General features: G+C 42.4%; 1 protein-coding gene across 1 annotated transcript in view; it reads left to right on the top strand.

Moving 5' to 3' along the window:
* LOC138613419 (MAM domain-containing glycosylphosphatidylinositol anchor protein 2-like) overlaps positions 1 to 22411 on the top strand; it is a 194982-nt gene that overhangs the window by 151859 nt on the left and 20712 nt on the right. The window contains exons 11-13 of the mRNA XM_069687090.1: positions 4745 to 4893; positions 12067 to 12244; positions 22341 to 22361. Of these exons, the coding sequence (XP_069543191.1) occupies positions 4745 to 4893; positions 12067 to 12244; positions 22341 to 22361 (348 nt within the window). The remainder of the gene's footprint in view (positions 1 to 4744; positions 4894 to 12066; positions 12245 to 22340; positions 22362 to 22411) is intronic.

A 22411-nucleotide genomic window follows, 5' to 3' on the forward strand; every position in this document is an offset into this window, starting at 1 on the left:
TGATAAGTAGCATCCAAATTAAGTCAGCTCTGTTGTGTATGGCATTATACATTTCCTCTGCGTTTTCTGGGGGATATTCAAAGCATGCCCTTTTTGTGGATCAGTTTATACCGGACTTCCATCCATCCATCCATCCATCCCTGTTCAGGAGGGCTGGAGCCAATCCCAGCTGGCGAGAGGCGGGGTACACCATGGACTGATCGCCAGTCAATCACAGAGACATAGAGACAGACAACCTGTCACATATACACTCACACCTACGGGCAAATTACAGTCAGCACTGAACCTAACGAGCATGTCTTTGGGAACCCATGCACGCACGGGTACATGCACAACATGCAAACTCCACACAGAAGGGCCCAGTGCGTCCAACCTGGGATTTAAACTAGCAACCTTTTCACTATGAGGCGACAGCACTAACCACTGCACCACTGTGCCGCCCCTATACTAGACTTGTGTAGGTTAAATTAGAATGGATGCTGCAAAACAACTAATAGGCTGTATATAAAATAAGAAGTCCTCCTTTCCCTCAAATCTCAGCCCTCTTTAAACAGTTTGTGTGTCAACAGCATAAATCAGTGTAGGGCTGCATTCATACTGCAGCAGAGTGTCCCTATTCTGATTTTTCTCCCCCTATGTGACACAGATCTGATTTTTCAAATCAGTGGGAACAGCAAAAAGTTGCATGGTGTCATATTTTTTACCTCAGAACTGGGCTAACTGAATATGTGGTACTAAATCAGACTCCAAAACATGCGACCTGCATGTGACTTGTGTTTAAACAGAGTCAGAAGTGGTCTGCGTTGCCTTGGTAATATGCACATTTCCAGGAGTCATTCTAAAGAAGAAGAAGAAGAAGACTTCCTTTTTCCACTTGACCATGGAGGACAACGACAGGCAGCGGTGGAGAGACGGCAAAATTGAATTGCTATTGGGGAGATGCCTCTATCCAATCAAAACTAGAAGGCTCATACCGCAACCGAAGTGTGTTCGAAAATATAAGAGAGAAGAGAAATCTGCCACTCTCGTCCGCTTTGCCCGTCTCCGATGGAGATGTCGCTTACTTGCCAAGGGCCATCCATGTTTTACAGAATGTCAGCAGATGTTTGTGCATGTGTGTCTTTTTAAATCATTTTCTGTTCACATTGATATCTTACCTCGGTCACATTCTAAGATAGATATGAACTGTGACCCTAATTGAATGCATTTATTCCCCTTCGATTTTCCCCATTATAAATTATGGTTTGACAAGGCCTTGTTTTTTAGTAATCGAGTACAAGCAAACATTAGTTACAATAATGTTACGATATTCAGATACAGTTCAAGATTAAGACCCTCTCGCCTGCCGTATTCATACAATAAGCAGAGATTTAAAACCAGACATGTGACCCTTTGAACTTTTGACCTTCTCAAACTCCCAAGTCACTGCTTATTTCCTCCCCTGAGTGTCATAAGGAAGAAACAAATCAAAGGAAACTAAATGGGTCAGGGATCTGTTCACACAAGGACATTCCCAGAAGAGCGGTACAACTATGTAGGGAAATAACAGCACTATAATAAACACCATTATGATTCATCAGTGATGTAAAGTTAGGTGATAAACATGGATAACTTGCTGCATGTCCGCACAGGTACATCACATGTCAATAATGCTTTGTTTGAGCTAACATTGGTCCCTGTAAACACCAGCCGCCTCGGGTGTTGTCATCCTTCAATAAACAAGCCTGAGACAGAGGCTGAATCACTGTTCTTTCCCCGGAAGGTCATCCTGTGCGCTTGTTTCTCCATCTTGATTAAAACACAGGTTCTGCCAGCTCCTGCTTCAGCTGTCAGAAATCAGCTCGCACACCGTGACTGGAAAACTTGAAAGATTCATTCAGCTCATGCCAGGATCAGTGTAGAAAAATAAATCCTCAGAGAGTCCAGCAAAGCAAAGCGTGTTACTGAAAGAAAAGGTTCGAGAGGATCTGTGCGGCTGTCTGAATCCGGCTGTAAGAAATAACTGTTACTGAGAGGGCGATCTGAGTGTGCAGGCATCTCAGGTCAGATTTGAGGGGGTAGATACATTCATACTGCAAACTATAGTCCACGCTTTGATACAGCATCATTGAAGTAACACAACATAAGATTAAACTTTAATGATGCTATGGTAAGAATAAGGTCAACAAGGAATAACATATAGAATGAATAAGAATAGAACAAGCAGAACAAAGTTACTGTACATCTTTGTCATGCTAATGCAGCTTTGTTTCTGGCTTTAAAGCAGGCTCCCTATGTGAGCACATGAAATATTAACACGTTTACACTCGCACTATAAAGCATGCACGCATTGTGTAAGGAGTGAAGCTCTGCAGCCTGTAATGCATACAGATGTACTTTCAAATATCACACTTAGAAATCACATTTCACTAAATAATAACCCAGCCCTAACTGCTCTGACCTTTCAAAATAAAACATCTACTTTGTGCCATTTGCATACTTGTTTTCCACTTACATTTATTCTGACTTACATGCTGTAAATTTATGCAAATGCTTAAAGGCCGGCATATTTTTTCCAAATGTTCCACATAATTCACTCTGAAAATGTCACAGAGCTAATGTGTCCACTGAGCAAACACAAACACAAAGGTGGTTACAGGTACCCAACATCGAGGCTCACAATTGAAGGGTCACTGTAAAGCAGCAGCGCAGTTACAAGTACATTTCCTGTGATGAGTCACCATGTCTGGCATTAATTCACAATGTAACAGAAGTTATTGCTCATAATAGGACATTTAACCAATGGTAAAGGGACACCCTGAAGATCCTATGTATAAACCAATGACTGTATAAGATGGACAACTTGTCTCTACCTCCTCTCACTGTATATAAGTAAAGCCAGAATACCCCCAGAGCTGGTGCTGCCATCTACAGCATTTGTTTCTAGTAACTGTGTCTCAATTCAGGGACTGCATCCTTCGAAGAACGCCGGCTACGAAGGATGAGTCTTTCGTAGCCTATGCACCGCTAATGCCGAAAATGAAATGTGACGATCTGGTCTACGTAGGATTTCTTGTTCGCATCACCAGCCGTTCCCGCCCTTACCCTTTGCATCATCAAACGCCCTGACGCTCCTGACGCCTAGCAGCAGGTAGCTAGTGGGCTCAGTAGCTGTCCTTTGATCCTTTGAAGGATGCTGCCCCCGAATTGGGATGCAGCTAGTGTCTGCGCAGTAAGGGTCAGCTGGTGAATCCGCAGTACTGAAATCCCGCCCCTTCAGCTACCCTAAGATCCCTCATGTCGGCACATTCAACAGCAGGACAGCTTCTTGTGGTGTGGAGCAGATATTAACAATTATGGAAAGTAATGACTGTAGTGTCTTAGTTATGTTTCCTCTCACCGTTCCTCCTCTGCTCTGCTAATCCAGAACAGACCGGCTGCATGAGCCGTATTTGTCAACAAAGCTGTCAATCATGACGTTAGACCCTTTTTATATCATCAAATAACTAATTAAAAATAAACTTGGACGTAAATCAGCATGATAAGAACTAACTCTAATGACAGAAACCATGTTTGAGAAACATTTATTTGACGTGTATTTTGATTTTACAGTTTGACTCATGTCCCATCTGTTAACATGGAGGAGGCGGGCTTTACGACCTATACTGCAGCCAGTCAGCAGGGGGCGATAGAGAGGTTTTGGCTTCACATTTAAGGAGCTGTCATGTCATCCATCTTTTTATACAGTCTGTGGTGTCAACATCAGGAAACTAAGCACTAGTCAGCCTGTGAAAAGCTGTTGTATAACATCGTCCCTGCCGCGGCTGTTCTATAATCTGTTCTATATTACACAAAGAGTCTATAAGAAAAGCAGCTAGTGCAGGATGCTGCCTGAATCTTAACTGGAAACAAGAAATGGATCACATAACCCCGTGTAAGTAACTGCACTGCCTACCTGCTCCTAGACTCAATTTTAAAGTCCTTATACTTGTTTAAAAAGCTTTACATGACCTTGCTCCTCCATACATTAGAGATCTTTTATTTTATGTTCCAGTCAGATAACGTCGGTCCTCTAATACTTCTCTTTTAAATTTTCCTCATGTGTCTCACACAGGAGCGAGCCTTCTGTTTGTATGCCCCTAAACTGTGGAGCTCGTTGCCTCTGGACGTCAAAACAGCAAACTCTCTCTGTATTTTAAAAGGAAATTAAAGACCTATCTTAATCTCTTTTAAAGCCCTCATGAAAGTTTTTATCATTGTATTTACAATCGCGTTATCTCTGGTGTTTATTTTGTCTAATTAAACTTTTTACTGGTTTTTCTTTATTGATTTCAAACATTTTTTAGTCTTTCAAACTTTTATGTTTTCGTCAATTAGTGTTCTTTCTCTTTGTTCCTTTGTGAAGCACTTTGGCTGCATGTTTGTATCGAGCCGTTGAGTCGAAGTTTCAGGTCTTGGCGTGGACATCTTTGATATAATCTTGAGTCAAGTTTTGTTTGAAAAGGTTTTGAAGTGCTGTGACTTCAAAGACACAGTTAAATTTAAAAAAACAAACCAAAAAAAAAACAGGTAAATTCAAGAAGAAATATCAGTAGATTTATTTAGAAAGAACACCGAAACGCACAGTACTAAAGGTTGAATTGGAAATTATAAATTTTTATGTCAAACATCAACAAATATTCCTTAAATCAACGGAAGGCATACAAGAATCCTGAGATACCATAAAATAATAAATTAAAATAATGTCAATCCTCTTTCTCTCCAGGTAAGGCGTACCCTCCTGAGTTCTACTACGACACCTACAGCCCTCTGTGGCAGAACAGACCCAGAGTCTACGGCTTCAAGCTGCAGTGGACGCAGATGAACCCCAACGCTGTGGACCGCATCGTCGCCTACCGACTGGGCATCAGACAGGTAGGAGGACATCAGCCCCTGTACGCATGACATCTTTGAGACAATTCCAGGACATTAAGGTTTCAGGGTTAATTTCTCTGGAGCTTATACAAGAAGCTTTCCACAATACAAACGCAAACAGGGGCAAAGAGTAGAGAATACTCCAGACTACTAACCTGCTGCGCTCACACATCAGCTCCCCCTGACGTCACATGGACTTTTACCAGGGGGCAGACAGGAAATAGTCCGCTAAAAGTCGGGGTGAACCGATTCGGACATTTGCATTCACACAGTGGTGTAATCAGGCTGTTTGAGGGGCAAAAATAAAGGGCCCCAGATGTATGCCATGGGGCACTAGCGCATAGACAGTTGTGATGCAAAACAAACCGCACATTGTCTCAGAGGGAGAAACTACACCACTGCAGTTCACACATGCACTCCACGTGGACAATGTTGGGACATTTTCAGAGTGCAGAGCATGTGTGAAAGAGGCTGTAGCGTTATCAATCTTCTGCCTCTCCGTTTAAGCCATCAGCTCATCATTTAAATTCCTTTTACACTGAAAAGTGTTATTCAGTCCAAAACTCAATTTTCTGGGAGCTTTCATAGCAGCTGCGGCGTTGCCAGAAATGTTTGCTCCTGGTTGAATAATGTTGAGTCATTGGTATTGGTCGGACTCTTTCTGCCTGTTCTTTGACGAATTTGAGGCGATTTGTGCCACCGGGCGCTAAAAACCTTTCTTATTGCCAATTTAAGCATGTGATAAAGTGCTTTCACAGCCTGCCCTCGCTTGTTGCATTCCATTTGACGGCGCCAAATCTTGCGCCTTTATTCATTGTGTCTTATTCTGCAGTTTTTTGAGGATGTGAATGAGCCTCTGCGGGCCCGAGCAGAGTGACTAAGAACCCGTCGGGGGCAGTTCTGAGGTTTCCACGAATTGCTTGTGTTTGTGCTCGTGCTCAGAAGCTCAGTCAGAGGAGTGGAAGGGAGCCCCGCAGAGAGAGAGCGCACGGAAAGCTCCTGTTTTCGCTGCTCCTCAAGTAAACTCCACAGATGACAGGCTGGCAGCAGTGATGGATGGCATGGTTACATTTTCTCTCTTTGGCAATCAATGTGTACCTTCCTCTCGTTCTCGTTCTCCCTGTGGCAGTGTGCAGCACATTTGGCCTTTATAGTTTTTATTTACAGCAGCAGGTGTTGCACCGCCTTCAGTTTACATAAAGTTTGAAATATTGAGCTAGCTCCGTTCACGCCACAGATGTTCAGGTTAACGTTGCTTTGCTTTGGCTGCCATTCGGGAGGGGAAAAAAAAGGCATATATCAAAAATAACAGCACAAGCTGCGGCGCTAAATCCATCTGAGCCCTGCTCAGAATTAGCGAGCGTGCCCTGACAGTTGTGTTTGCAATGAATAATATAATTTCATGTTTGTTTCACACTACACCCGCAAGGAATTGAAGCCTGAAAACACATTCTACACCAGTTCTGTTTGTGTAGCACAATGATTTTTCTGTCACCCATCTCAGTTGGTCGGTTTGGTAATAAATGATGTTGTGCCTGCAGAGCCCGTGTTCCAGCTCGCCAGGCGTTTGAATGTGTTTTTCTCCTGCGTTCAGCTGCTCCTGTTAAAACACACTCACTGTTATTCATAAAACACATTAACATTCAACCTTTACTGCATTTGTTTATTAGGAATGACAACATCACTCCTCCAGTGTGTTTTAGCAGACAATCAGTGGTTGGGCAAATTAATTTCTTTCCACCTTCCTGCCTTGATATCTCAAGAGGGTACACACTGTGACCATTATTTTCTTCCTGCGGGGCATAACAACCCATCTTCTATTGTCTCAGATGAAAGCGATTCTTCGCTGTGGGGAGAATTCAGACTTTTTCACGCCGTTTACTTCACACTGTAGCCTCTGTGATTGATTGACTCTCTGCTTTAACTATTGATTCAGACTGATGATAAGTGACTTCAGTGAGGACGAGTTGGAACCAGAAGGTGAGGAAGAAATAATAAGAGAGTTAGATAAAGAATGAGGAGGAGGAGGAGGAGGAGGAGAGGTGTCTTTTGTACATAAATAAATGCAGAGATACCCCCGGCTCGACAGTGAGAGAGTGGTGCAGTAAAGAAAGCTTCGGCACGTGGACGACACCGCTTCGATCTATTTATAGATCCAGCAGCAGCTCCCTGAGAATTATTATCATATTCTCTCGCTACTTTTGAATTAATACTTTGGGCAGATAGAGCGTATGCCTCTGTAATGGATTGCTTTGTGTTATCGTCCACTGCACTCCTGAGAGACAGTCTGGCTGAGGGGGGAAACGGGAATGAAGCTCTCGCTGAAAGGCACGCACGGGCGAGAATCACAAAACACAAATCAGCGCACCTGTCAAGGATTCAATGGAAAGGTGTGACATCTACCCTTGTTTTTCATACGGCGGCCGGCTACTTCCAAAACTCCTCCGCCGTCCACAGGCTTGATTACCCTCCTCCAACCTCTGGAAGATAACTTCTCCTGCTCATCTCGGAGCCGCTTCTTTTCCGTCTCTTTCAATTGATCTGTCAAGTCGGTGTGTGCAAGCAGATCAATAGCAGCCATACTAATTACATGCAGCCAATCTCCAGTAGATCGCCGCGCGTCTAACATCACATCACTCTGATGTTTAATTCCTTTCTTTCTGCTTTGATCAATCCTGCTGGTTTTTAAAGTTGCCGTAAAATCTCCCGTGAACTGCTGCTGCCGCAATCAAATAAAATTAAATCAATATGGCACTCTGGCTCAGCAGGGGAAATGTGGGGAATGAAAGGTAATGGGATGTAAACAGAAACCGTAATTGAGCGCAGACGCAGGGATTCAGTGAACATTAATGAGAATGAAAATACAGGTGACAATCCATAAGGATGTGTATGATCCCAAACGTCTGAAAAGTTCAATACTTATTCTTCATCAACATTTAAATTTGACTCAATTTGCACATTTCAGCACCATTCTCTTTTGATATGGAAAATATTGAGTTATTTGCTTCTACTTGTTGGAGCTCGAGGAAGCGTTTGCCAAGACCAGCGTTTAAGGCCTCCATCTGCCGGGAGCTCGCACACAAACACACATCGACACACACACACACACACACCAGGCCCCCATGAGATCATCTTTCCCCAATTAAATTTGTCGAAATCTGACACACATCTCAGCTGCACATATTAAGACTTTTACAGAATTACACATCCACCTAAACATGAGCAGTGAAAGCAATGTGATGTGGGAGTTTAGGAAACAATAATGAGCGAAGATTTAAACTTCAAAACATTCTCATTGCTCCAAGCAGGCTGGCAGAGTTCCCACTACAAACTGGCACCCCATTCGCTGGTAATTTACAATACAGTAATAAGAAAAGGATTTTGTCAGCTTTATAAAGTAATAACACATATATATAAAAATAATGGAAAGTGTAATCCGAGCCCCGTAGAGCACTGCATACATCAGAGATGAAATGGGACACACAGATGGATCATCATTTCATACAGGGCTCATATAAATGCTTAAGCTACAGGTTAATCACCGGTGGATTAGCACAATATCATTTGACAACATACAGCCAATCTCAGCCACAGAAACTTACAAAGATTGAGGAATTGTTACCTAGATGTGGTGGACAAGAACGTTTGATTTGCATATATATATATATATATATATACATATATGATATTTAATATTAAATTAGATAGACTCATGTCTTCTCTTTCTATCAACCATAGACTGTATAAAAAGATGGACGACATTACAGCTCACTAAAAGTGAAGCCAAAACATCTCTATCGCCCCCTGCTGACTGGCTGCAGTATAGGTCATAAGGCCCGCCTCCTCCATGTTAACAGATGGGACATGAGTCAAACCATAAAATCAAAATACACAACAAATATAGTTAGTTCTTATCGTGCTGATTTACATCCAAGTGTTCATTTTTAAGTTTATTTTTAATTAGTTATTTGATGCTGTCAAAAGGATGATTGACAGCTCTGTTGACAAATTTGGCTCCTTCAGCCGATCTGTTTCAGATTAGCAGAGTAGAGGAGGAACGGCGAGATGAGACGTAGCTAAAACAATCCCTACAGTCATTGAAGTTTACATATCTGTGAACGTTAACTTTAGACCAACTTAAAGAAGCTGTTCTGATGTTAAATACGCAGACATGTGGGACCTTTGCTGGTTCTTTCTGTAAATTAAGTGTTTTGTTAGCGGAAGTGGCTACGGTGGCTCCACCCGCCGATCTCTACTGCGCAGCTCTGGCTCCAAATGGCGTCCCCAGCGCAAGATTGCAGCGCCTGTCACGGGGGCTATTCTTGCTTCAATTTTGTACAATGAGATCTTTATATACAGTCATTGGTATCAACCAAAGACGTATTTATAGAATGCTGTTGCCATTTTCATTACCTACCTTGAGCATCTGCACCTTAAGGAAAGGCATACGCTGTCCAAATCGGTAAAAATGGTAAAAGCTGGAAATTTTCAACAGGTGTTTAAATGTACACTGGCTTCTATGTGCAAAACAGCTTGTGGGCACAGAGTGACGGATCAGTATTAGTCATTTTAACACACACATGCATTACTGCCACTGCTCGGAGATAACATTTGATTAATGTACAGTTTGCGGCTGTATGAATAACTGCCTATTGTTGCAGACATAAAATAGAACTCCTTTTCTTTGGCATCTGCAAACGACCCCCCATTGATAGACAGACATGAGCAGGCTTTGTCGGTTTGAATACATCTGTATGTCTCTTCTGTAAACAACAGATGTACTTAATTGTCACTATTTCCCTTTTAAAATAGTTTTCCCTCTTACTGACAATATCAAATGTGTGTATGCATACAAACAAACACGTACACACACACACACACCCTTGTGGCCAGTGCTGTATAATTAATAGCAATTAGCTGGCGTGCCTTTTGTACTTCAGAGGATGGCTGAAATGTTGAAAGGATAGGTAAGAACAAGTGCTCCATCTACAATTACCCGTGGCAGACACAACACTCTATTTACCTGCAAACTAATAGTGATGAAAACTTGCACCCCATAATTACGGATCATCCAGGCTCTAAGTAATGACTTAATTGGTATTGTTCTCACACACACGCACACACACACTGTCTATGCTCCACTGCTATCACACCTTCATTCACTCCATCTCTGTCTCTAACACACTTCCTCTTCTGCGTTGACTGAGAAGGGCATGTAAAGTCACTAATTGTGATGCACAAGCTGTATCTTGTCTTTGTGCGGCTCTTCCCCTCAAACTGATTCTCAAGGATATAATGTACCCTACTTTCTTTTCTCTTTGCCCCCAGCAGACGCAGCAACAAGGCCTCGTTTTGTTGCTTTGAATTTCGGGGGGGCTGTATTGTATCCCGAGACATGAAAAGCATGAACTAATTTTTGTGTGATACCTGAGCTTAGTCATCTAAAGACAGCTTCTCCGCTGTGCTCTGCATTGTGCAAAGACAAGATATAAGACTCCTGTCAGTTCAAGGTCCTTGTATAAAGGGATAGCGGGCCATTGTAGAACATTATTAAAGGAAAACTTTAAAAGAAGGAGGCAATCTTATACAGAGCACAAAGGTGCTGTATGCGCTGTAACGTCTGTGTGCGGGGTGCAGTAATGCAGACTGAGACATGTCTTCAATAAGAAGAATCAATCAGGGATTTTTCTTTCAGCAAATATAAGAATATATTTACTGATTGATAAAAGCAGTCTTTGAATTCAAAGCCCTGGAGATGCTTTGAAGGTACATGTTGCTAATGAGCAGCTAGCTGTCAACAGCTTAAAGAAAAAAATGCTTTGTAGTGTTGCATTAAATGTTGGTGGATCATTAAAATGCCTTCACACAAGGTTAATTGGCAAGTTAGACATCTTTAATAAAGCTAAATAAGATGAAGCAAATTGCAGATTTGGGTGATGATTGTCAAAAGTGAACCCTTCCACATAAAACTGATTCAGTTCTCGTTGCTGCTTTGAAATTGTTGAGGTTACTTATTGGTTTGCTGTGCAAAGGTAACCTATGACAAATCCTGCTCACACAGAACCTAAAGGAGCAGATTCAGTACCTTTGTTGGTATTAAACAATCACAAGCTCTTATCTGGCTTTATAAAGATGGTCGTTGGAAAAGACGGATGTATTTCCTTGAGTTGTAGTCGTATGACTTTATCTTTCAAAGGCTACTAATAGAGCTGTTTGCCAACTTATGCCCTTGGGTCCAACTAACTTGCTGAGAGATCTGTTGTCAACTTGAGGTCTTTGAACCATGAACTGTGGGACTAATTAAAGCAAAGCAAAACAAGAAAAGTAGATAAGAGTCTTGGACTTCTTTTGTCAGTTAAATTAGCTTTTGTTACCAGAACAGTATAGAACTGTTGTCTGTCACTAAGGGTCTGACCACAAACTGGTACAAAAGTTGTTGAACTACGTTCGGATTGATTTAAATTTAAAGAGACAATATAGTCTACAGGTTAAATATTGAGCTAACTTGATTCTTTTGATTGTCTTTATTGCATTTCTTTTATTTTTAAGCTAAAAACCAGCCACATTCTGTAGAGGACCCAGAACACTTCCTTGTGGGACTCCACATGCAATAAGTTGGCTCATAGGCTACACCATAACCTTTAAGTATCTTAAAACTTATGGTTTAAAGTTCGAGACTCTATATAAGACCCACAGTGCCCAGGTTTGTCACCCATTGGCATTTTGTCTGTTATCATCTTGGTTTTTTTAAGCCAAAAGAGGTCCCTTAATTAGCTCTCGATCTTAATACAACTTAAATGGATGAGTTGAATATTCACTTAACTTACAGGAAAGAGACCATAACTGTTTGCGGCATGCTTTAAACATGTTTGTTTCCTGTCTAGGCAGAGTTGGACATTATGATATTGGGGTCAAGGGGTTGTGATTCAATTTTGGAGTGTTCCTCAAGTGGCCATCTGGGGAACTGCAGACAGACTGATGGCTAATATATGAATCAAAGCATTAAAACTGATGAATGCAAACACAGTGCTGACAGTGTCCTGAGTATCATACCGTGGTTGACATTTCAATGCTTTTATTGTGTATAAAATATCTGTGTTTTTGTATTTAGGTACAGAAATAGAACTATTTAAAAAAAAAAATCTAAATCTATTATGGTCTTTTTCCCTTCAGATGGGATTGCAGCGCTGGTGGGAGCAGGAGATCCCCGTGGACGGAACAATCAACAAAGGAGAGCTCATGACACACAACCTGACTGAGCTCATAAAGCCTGAATCGTACGAGGTGCGCCTCACCCCCATCACACGTTTTGGAGAGGGCGACTCCACCATCCGGATTGTCACTTACAGCGGTGAGTGCTTTATGCTAATCCAAGGGTGTCTTTTTAGAGGACAGGGAGCAGGCTACTCCTCCTGCAGTATTCTAATGTTTTCACACTTGGAAAATAAAAAGAGGCACACAGGAGATCTTGATTCACTTTAGTGTTCTGCTCACACATGTGGTTGCACAGGTGGAAGAATTACAGCTCCAGCTGGTAATGTTATCCTTCAGCTAGCTCAGAAACACTCTTAAATTAACTCCAGCTCCAGTTTGTGCTGCTGCTGCATCGTGACACATGTTCATCAACTCTGATTGATATCAGAAGTTCGGTCGATTCACCGTGATGATGTATTATGTATGATATGTATGAGGACGGACCAGTAAAAAAGTGAGCTCATTAAAATGATTTGAATTGCATCTAATACAGTCAGTCATCAGAAGACAGCTTGAATCAGCTCGCCCTGCTTCTCCGCCGGTCTGAGCGAATGCTGATCAGCTGAATAATCATCACTTCCTCCTGACCTTTATTGCTTGAGTCAGGTCTGTCCTGGACTGGGGCAAAGCTGACTTGTTGTTCCTTTGCATAAGAGATCATGGTGACATCAGAGCATTACATGACTCAAACATGGAGTAAGGGTCAGAGGAGCAAACAGAGCTGGTCATAGATGAGTCATGTTACAAAACAATGCCTTTTCTTTTTTTATCATTCCTCCTCATCTTGTCTTGCTGGGTGATGTGAATTGTCTCCTAGGATGTTTATATAACAGATAGCTTTTTCAATTTTATATAACAAATACTTTGAAAGGTCTTTGGCCTTTTCTAGCCCTGCATGGCCCCTCTTACAAAATACAACCTCACCTTGCCTACCACAGAGCCAGCGGGACAATAACGTGTTTACTGCTGTCATATTGGCTGGATTGGTTGATGTAAGTTTTGAATCAGGACTTCAGTAATAGAATAGCAGCCAGAAGGACATCCTGAAGATTGAAAATGATGAGTACAGTATAGCACACTTGGCTGCTAAGGCCAGTGAGAATGCATCAAAACAAAAATGTATTTCTCTACAGAATGAGATGGCAGCTTGAAAATGGAAGCACATCCTTCAGCCGGTGGGACGACATACTGGCTGCAATACAAAAGCTACATTAGTATCCGCAGTAGGCCCAGCAGTGCCAGAGAACAGATGCACAGGTACTCGAGATGTGCATCCTCAGAAACAACCTGGCAGCCTGTTTCCTGTGTATAACAGACTGCTGAGGTCTTCCTGAGTGCTGCCGCTGCTGCTGCAGTTGTGAATTATTCAGTTTCACTGCAGCTCATCATGGCTGTCGAAAAAAGAGAATTGGGAAAGAGAGAGAGAGAGACAGTTAAACTTTCTCCGCTGTTTTTTTTTGTCTTGTAGTTTGTGATACAGTGTGATCTCTGATAAAATTGAATCCAGCCGAATGGAATCGAATCATCTAATAAAAGTGGAGAGGATTGAGGCTAATTAAGACGGAGAGAGGCACAGGAGGAGAGACGGAGGCAGCCAAGTTGGGATTGAGGGGGAGAAAAAGACGATACCGAGGAACAAAGTTACAAAGAAGAAGGAAAGAAGTGAGCCAGTAGTGATGTGCGAATCGGCTGCCCAACAAGAGACCGGACTAATTATCACTCCAGGGCTGCTCTGTTCTCCCACGCACAGTGCAGCGTCACTGTAGCAACCTAATGTAGGTCTGGGCACAATCCGCTCTGCTCAGAGAACGTGCCCCGCATGTCATCCTGACATGGAAAAGATACAGACGATGATCATCTTTTATAGCTATAATCTCACTGGGGAACTGCGGGGACCTGTTGGGCATCTGTGTACAAGTTGTAGCACAGTGCTACAATCATAGCAAAGATTTTGTAGTGCTAAAAGTTTATGAATTTAAGCTTTATTCTGTCTCTGTTGTAAGAAATATAATGCAATATTTTCTTCTTGAAAGACATCCACTTATTTTTGCTCTTAAACGGCGACTAGAGACACTTGTCTGGTTCTGACTCCTCACTGAGCCTCTTACATCGAGTACTTTCTTTGCTAACAGGCACATTTATGTTTGAGTCATCGATACTTAAATCAAAGAGCTGACCATTAATAGCAAATGTTTATGCAGTTAGTGTGAGGGAGCTTTCTGAGTACCAAACAAGGATGACAAATGCAGAAAGATGATTTATTAAAGCCGGGCAAAGGATGCTGAGGCAGAGGAGGAAGCTGCAGCAGCAGGAAGGTTGGAACGAGTGCAGAGCGCTGAGCAGAGTCAGCTGGTTCCCCGGCAGCTTGTGGATGAGCCGGTGATTGTAAAATATGACTAAAACAGCTGATAATATTCAGCTAATGCAAACCCAACCAGAGCTTTTTATTAACAACTTTACAATTACAAACATATAAGGCACTTTATTTTCTTGTACGTCACAAAGCAGAGCCTCAGGTTGAGCATACACGCACAATGAAAAACAAACAAAACAATTTACATAAATTAAATATCTAAATAAAAAAGAAGGGCTATCTCATTATAACTTTTTATATTTTATTTAACCTTTATTTAACCAGGAAAAAGCTCTTAGGATTAAAATCTATTTTTCAAGAGTGTCCTGGCCAAGACAGGCAGCAGCACATTACAAAGTTTCAGACGAACAGTGAGCAACCATACATACAAACATAACACAGACTACACGACTATAATACAATAAAAGTCATGAAATAACAAGTGAAACCAGTCAAACTTTGTCTAAAACAACCACAATCATAAATATCTCAAGCAGAACATCTACAGCCAGATGTGTCTGCCTCCAAGTTATTCAAGAGCACCTTAAAAGCATCCAGTGAGACCAGTTCTTTTAGTTCCAGGTCTTTTTGTAGTTCGTTCCAAGTAAAGGGAGCAGCGAACTTAAACACCTTTTTGCCCGGTTCAGTTCTGACCTTTGGGACAGACAGTAAGAACAGGTCCTGGGATCGAAGAGCCCCTGCACTCTTCTGACTGATGGTACGAGGGAAGCATACCTAAGATAGACTTGTAAATCAGAATACGCCAGTGTTTTAGTCTACGTGTGGACGAAGCAGACCATCCAACACGTGTGTACAGTAAACAGTGATGAGTGATGAACCTCAGTGCTCCACGATACACAGTGTCCAGAACATGTAAGCTTTGAGAAGAGGCATGTATGTATAAAACATCATCATAGTCCAGCACAGACATAAAAGCGGCAGCAACCAGTCTTTTCTTTAGATTCCAAAGAAAGGCAAAACAATCGAATGGCTGTTTTGTCTTAAACCAGGTTCAAACAGGGTTTAGTTTTGGAGTATCTACATTTATGTATAAAAAAACTTCTCTAGTCAGCTCAGCTGGTAGAGCCACCGCCCCATGTACAGGGGCTACAGTCCTCGATGCACTGATCGCAACTTCGACTCCCGGTCTGCCGATCATTTGGCGCATGTCACCCCCCACTCTGTACTCCCAATGTTTCCCGTCTCTCTTCAGCTGTCTTACAAATAAAGGCAATAAGCCAAAAAAAATAATCTTCCCTAGTAACAGCAACATACTTAAAACAAAACCCAAGTCCCTGTTTTCAACACAAACACCGAACTTGACTATCTTCACTGTCAGGGGTGACAGCTCAATCGCCCTGGACTCTAGCCAGCCGTGCATATCACTCCCAAAAGAGTCCTCTGATTCACACTGAAAAAAATCCACACTCTTCAGTTTCACAGAATCCACAATTTTAGCAGCTTTAAGTTATTTTTATACTTTTAGTTATTTTTATTCTAGTTCTGTTAATTGTTCAGCACCAAAACACCACAACAAATTCCTTGTATGTGTAAACCTGCTAGGCAATAAACCCCAAAATGAAATCTCAGCCTTAAAGCAAACCCAACCTCATCATGCTCTGTGTGCTGTTGATGCAACTAGTCTCCCATAATGCAATGCACAAAGAAAAATAGAGACATTAAAACAAATGTGTACAATGTACATTTTAAATGGTGGTAACAGATTTGTGTACGCCCAGGACACAGTCTTTTAACTAACTGGCAGGCATATTAGACCAACACATAGTGCACATATTATATAATTTATTTTAAGTATCGATCAAAAGATATGTGCTGTTCTTATATACAGCATTTAGTATTGAACTGGAACACACAAAAGACAAACCCTCCTGCTGCATGTTTGAGTCTCTCTGCCTTCATACTTTATCATTTGAGCTGAAGTTACACCTGTGCACATAGCAGGCAGTGATCGCAGTCCTGGACGAGCTGTTAACATGCCACAGTGTCCTAGTTTCTTCGAGTTACACAGCTGGCATTTTCAGAATGTTTCCCTTACAAGGACAAGGTCCTGTCAGAGGTGTTGTATAATGTTTTCACAGTGAAAATCATGCAGCGCTCTGCACATTGCAGCATGTACGAATTTGTTTGGATAGCTTGATTTATAAGGAGGTGATAGGGTTTATTGATATGATAAAATGCCTAACACTCTCACATGCCAGACGTGTGCAATTAAATAGCTTTATTGATATGACATGTAAAAAAGTCAGGTAAGGAGTCCAAAAAAAACTGAATTGATTGTATCGCATATCGTCTCTGGCTCCCCATAACGATGAACATGTATATATGTGTAAACAGAATCCAATTACCAACCAAAGAAATGTGACTATTAGCCTGTTTGTCAGCTGTTAACCAATGAAACATAACCATTAATGCCCTCTCGTGAGTCTTTAACATAATGCCTCTGAAATCCAAGTACGCACATCTTGCTCATCATTGCCCAACAGGCCGAGCGATCATCCTGATGCACAGAAAGCCGATGGTAGCAGCTTTTCTGCGAGCTGGCAGGAAAACACAAAAGCGGTTATAGTGTCCCCAGCTGTAGCATGAAGGATGGCGGTGTCACCGAGCTCCAAAGACACTCTTTTAAATTTTGCTGCAGTGACAAACTCAGCATCTGTTTGATGTTCCTCATAACACTTCTCTCTCTCTCTCTCTCGCTCGTCGGTTCCTCCAAGACGAAGGATTTAATGTTTAAGCCTCCTGTCAGCCCTCACAGCAGAGCGTAAAACACTGCAGCTATTTCTTAATTTTCCATTCTTATGCAGCTCATAGTGACATAAACAGTAAGATGGCTGTCCTGGAGTCAAAAGCCACTAAATCTTACATAAAAGACATTATGCTGCTTCTGTTGCCTGCTGTAGATGAAGTGTTGCAGTGTAATTATTCACCAGTGGTGGTTGAGATTTACCTTTCGAAAGTTTCATATTTAATTTATTTATAATCAATTTGTCCGTATCTTTTTAATCCTTGGGCCTCAAACATTGCAACATATGTTTCCTGTAAATATAACGGGGATATTGTCTGTCTAACGATACACGACAGAAATATATAAATAATGAAAAAAAGTTCAGCTTTTTACTTTGGCAAACAGTTACAGGTGATAACACGGAACTTTAATTGATTTCTCTCATCTCACGAGGAACATAGCGCAGCGTTGCACCTGGACAGCAAGTCAACATCGGCGCTGACTCGCTGGTGGAGGGTTTAACAACCCGCTGTCAATCCACACTCAGAGGTTTTGGACGGCACTCAGTGTGGCGGACCCTCCACGAGACCGCGCAAACGGAGTCAAAGTGCGTAGGGAGAGGGTGTAGGGAGTGGTTTGAGAAAGCCCCCCATATTCAGCTAGCCTGGGAGCAGTAACTTCCTGGTGTCTCTGGTTGCCTGGCAACAACTCAGTCATGAAACAGCACTGAGATCAGCTTTTGTGCCAAATAAAAAGAGATGTATAAAATGAATTACTAAGCTTAAGAGGTAGTTAGTTTCGGACTGAGTCAGGCTAGCTGTTTTCCTCTGTTTTCAGTGTTTTGGCTAAGCTAAGCTACGCTAAACTATGGTACTGTGGTATCAACATTTGACTCTGGCTATAAAAGTAAATATAATTTCTTCATCTTTTCAAATAGCTTTCATTTCATTTCTTCCCACCGCCTGCTTTTTCTGTCACATGGACGACAGCCTGTTAAATATTCAGTTATGCTAGCCTGCGCTAATGTAGATGTTTGTTTGCTTCTTTAGACCTAACATCAGCAGGTGCTCTCTTATAGCATTGTTTTGGCTCTTCTTACACTCAGATGGAGGCTTGAGCTTGAGACAGTGAAAAACACTTGTTGCAGTGCCGAATTTTACTGCAACTTTCTTCTTAAATGTTGCTATAGTTGGTTGTAGATCATTAGCCAAACATCCTCGCCACCAATGTTAGCAGTGTTACATTCAGGACATAGATTCACTTTATTGTGATGATATGACACATTGTTATTGTTCCTGTTAGTTATGTTTGCATTGGCAGTGTCCTCATTTTGCTTTTTGCATATTTTTACCCAGGGCGCTTTGCTGTTCATTTCCCCACAATGCTCTACTTCCTTCCTAAACTACAGCAAAGTTCATCCACATGGAAGTCCATTGAGGAATCATTTGCTTGCATCAGTGTGTCATACGCACGCTGATGCAAGAGCAAGATAACACAAGAAATTATGGATATGGGTTGGCTGTGTTTGGGTGTGTCCATTGGTCTGTGCAAACAGCGCCACTATGGAGCAGTTACATCCTCTGTTAGGGAGCAACAATAACACTGAAGGACAAAAAGTGTGATGTCCCTCCTGTTGTTTCATCAGGGAGACATGAGGGGAATTAGATTTGCCCACACTGTTATCATTCCAGCTCGGGGTTCGGAGCCGTGAAGCCGTTACAGGGCTTTCTGGAACTTCATAGCAACCCTTAAACATGATGGATGGGAATCTTGCAGAGTGGGGATTATATGAGGTCAGGAAGCAAAAAGAAGAAGAAGCCGCTGTCGTCTCTGAGGACACTTGGCTGCAGCCCTGGAATTGTCTGCTGCTTTTGTAATAAAGGCGCAGGCCAGTGGGCAGGGATTCCTGCCAGGATGAAGTCAGTGTTTGTATCCGGAGCAGGCTCGGTGTCCTTCGGCGGTCAATGAGCTCACTTTGCGTTTCAATCAAAATTAGTCTATTTGGACGGAAGGCATTCATGCATCAGGCGGCGTTTTGTTTTGTCCTCTCAGATAAGAGAAGTAGAAACACAGAGTCGGACATGCACCTAAAATGTAGGTCGAGGACATGACCTGCCAGAACAGACGTTTCCAAAGGGCTGCATTGAAGACTCACGCGATGATCACAGGGACTGTTATCCACAGAAATTACAGTTCATCCTTGATCATCATTCGAGGCTTTTGTATCTACAGGGGAGAGTGCTGCAGCGTTTAAACACGAACACGAGATATTGTTTCAGCCTTTGCAGCCTGTGGGCTTTTCACACTTATGCTTTAACATCATACATTTTAAATAGAGTGTTTGAGGTCCACTGATATTTCCAGGGGCTACAACTTTTTGTTCGACTCTGGCTCAAGCAACCGTCAGACTGTGTTCATCAGTTTGGGAACTTTTTGTGTTAGATTTGCAAAATTAATGATTAATAACCCCAAAAAGATCTGTTGTTGCTTGCTGCTGTTAAATACTACGTGCTGACTCACTGTGCTACTGTGCCTTTGTAGAACTGTTGTATAAAAGCGATATGACACTGCAGCTCGTGCTGTTGTACTGAGTATTAGCACGATGACTCTCAGCCGTGCTGATATTCAGTACAACAGCACAACCTTGAGTGTGATATAGCTTAAAGCTCCTGTGAGGAGTTTTTCACTGGTTATGAAACGGACTGAAATTAATTCTCATTACTCTATATAAGCTACAAAAGCAAAGCAGACCATCAGCGACAAGATTGATTATTTCTATATAGTTATTTTTAATGCCTGAAACTGCTGGTGGGGGGGGGTAGGTGTCAGACTAAGCGATTAACTGCACGCTGCCTTTGTTTACATTTTCCAGGGCAAACATTTGAAGTGAGTGATACATGTGACTGTTAGAGACAGTTTTTGTTAAAAAGCACCACTTAAGCATGTACAGGACAAAATCAGCAGAGATAAGAGGTACTGCTTTGTCCACAGGGGGGCACCAAAATCAACACAAACTGAAAGTTCCTCACAGCAGCTTTAATAGTTGCGTCGACAGTCGTAGATCCACGTCTCAATTTGTATCATGCCTTGTTTGTTTATCCAAACTGTAAGTAAAATGTCCTGTTTCAGGCGGACCGTGTGCACTCACAGCAGCAGTAAAGTAGACCGTGGCTCTGCTCTGTGCTCAGCTTGATTTCCTCAATGGGCGCAGAGACACTGCTCGAAACAGACACATTCATCTGGACTAGAAGGCACAGTGAGTCAGCCTGGGGAAGTTGCAGGTTAATAAAGAAAAAAATGACAACGAAACATATTTTCATAACCAAGGTCCTGGAAAGAAAGAAGTGCAGGGAGGAGGACGGGACAGCAGGAAGGATTGGGAGAGGGAAGTAGCCCGCGAGCAGGAGGGGGGTTGAAAGAACAGAGTTTTGTTAGAAAACTCAGCATCCGTTTCACCAGCCTGAGGCTGTAAGTTGTCATTTAAAGTATTTTCTCTGGAACAGCCTGGATGATTTCCTCCCTCTCTGCAGCAGTGCCGTCCTCTTAGGTCCAGTGTAGATCCAGTTGCATGCATTTTCACGATCAGTAACAAAATAAAAGCTTTAATACAACGAGGGAGTTCGGCCTGTTTCTTCCCCTCTTGTGCTCCTCTTTTGGTGAGGCTGTCGCTGCAGCGTTGCAGCTCGCTGAATGTTTTATATGATTCAATTGGAAATGCAAAGGTTAGTTTCCCCTCGCTCTCTCTCTCTCTCTCTCTGAGTATATCTGTGGTTATTTCTCCTCTACATGCCGCAAAGGAACAAGTGAACATAGATTCCCATGCACCACGCAGCCATAAACAGAAATCACTGGAGTTTCTGCTTTTTAAAAGACCCACTGCAGTACTCCCCCACGCATCGGTACATGCTTTCTTTTGTACGCATGATTTGTTCTTACTCACTTTAATTGGTTGGATTAAAATCAATCCCCCCCATGAACGGCACGGTTTCATAAATCACGCGGCGACACAGTTTCGTGGCATAGCTGATGTATCGCATCTGTTCCGCCGGTCAGCAATCGATCATGAAAACGGCCATGAATCTTCCTGACAGGTTAAATGGTATTTACTCTGCAAAAAGTGAAGTGCAGACTAACTGGCTCGTTGCGACTCTGTGTGATACCCTTGACCTTTCTGTGTTTGCTGCGGCGGTAGCCTCTTAAATTATCAATGAGGGGGAGCATTGAACCGCGGTCAGCCGGACAGAATGCAAAAGAAGCCCCTGCATGCGTTTAACTGGACACAAGCGATCGCTGTTTGATCTGAAAGTTTCCATAATGGCGGCGTTGAAAAAACACACACAGAAGCGAGGATGTTACAGGGAAGCGATTAGCCGACCACTGCTTGTGATTATTACTCATTTTTATGATTTATCGGCGGCTAAATGGACGCGTAAAACAGGCTTAAGGCTCTGAATGGAAGTCACCTTGAACGAGAACATCAGCAATGGCGCTAAATGGCAATAACGATAAGTAGTCAGGCTATAAGCTTATTAATGTGGTCAGGCTGCTCTTTCTAATCCCTCTGTCTTTTACATTTGATAACAGGCAGAAAACCACTGCCGTCACCTTTTCCACTCTGAATCCCAGACATCTCTCTTCCTGTCTGCTCAATTATCAGCGCCCTGTGTGCGCCAGTAGATTGCTTCCTGTTTAGCTACTTTCTGTTTGTACACTGTGAGCGCAAACAGAGCCTGACGAAGATGAAGCAGCCACGCTTTAATATGCTGCCAGTGTTTTAATATCAGAGGACAATATTTCCAGCCTTCCCACGGGCCTCTTTCATTTCGCTTATGACAGAAGAACACTGAGGTTTATACACGCAGACTTTTATTAGCTCTGTGCCTAAACAGTCAAAGACAGAAGGACGAAAGGTTAATAGCAGCAGCTACTGTGTTGTATGCTGTGTAGTCTGTAGGCACGCACACAAGACATTATACAGCACAGCAGCTGTGTGTGCCCCTGCGTGCATTAAACCCTTAATGCGTGTGTCACGTATTGACAGACGTAGAAGATGTTCTGTACTAATGTGTGTCCCTGGCCTTTTCTCTTTCACAGCTCCCATCAACCCTCACCTGAGTAAGTAATGTGCATCACACTAAGCATGTCTCGTCTTCTGTCTGTGAGAA

The sequence above is a fragment of the Semicossyphus pulcher genome, unplaced genomic scaffold (assembly GCF_022749685.1).
Source record: "Semicossyphus pulcher isolate SPU_LCO1_2020_fin unplaced genomic scaffold, fSemPul1.0.p SCAF_11, whole genome shotgun sequence".
NCBI lineage: Eukaryota > Metazoa > Chordata > Actinopteri > Labriformes > Labridae > Semicossyphus > Semicossyphus pulcher.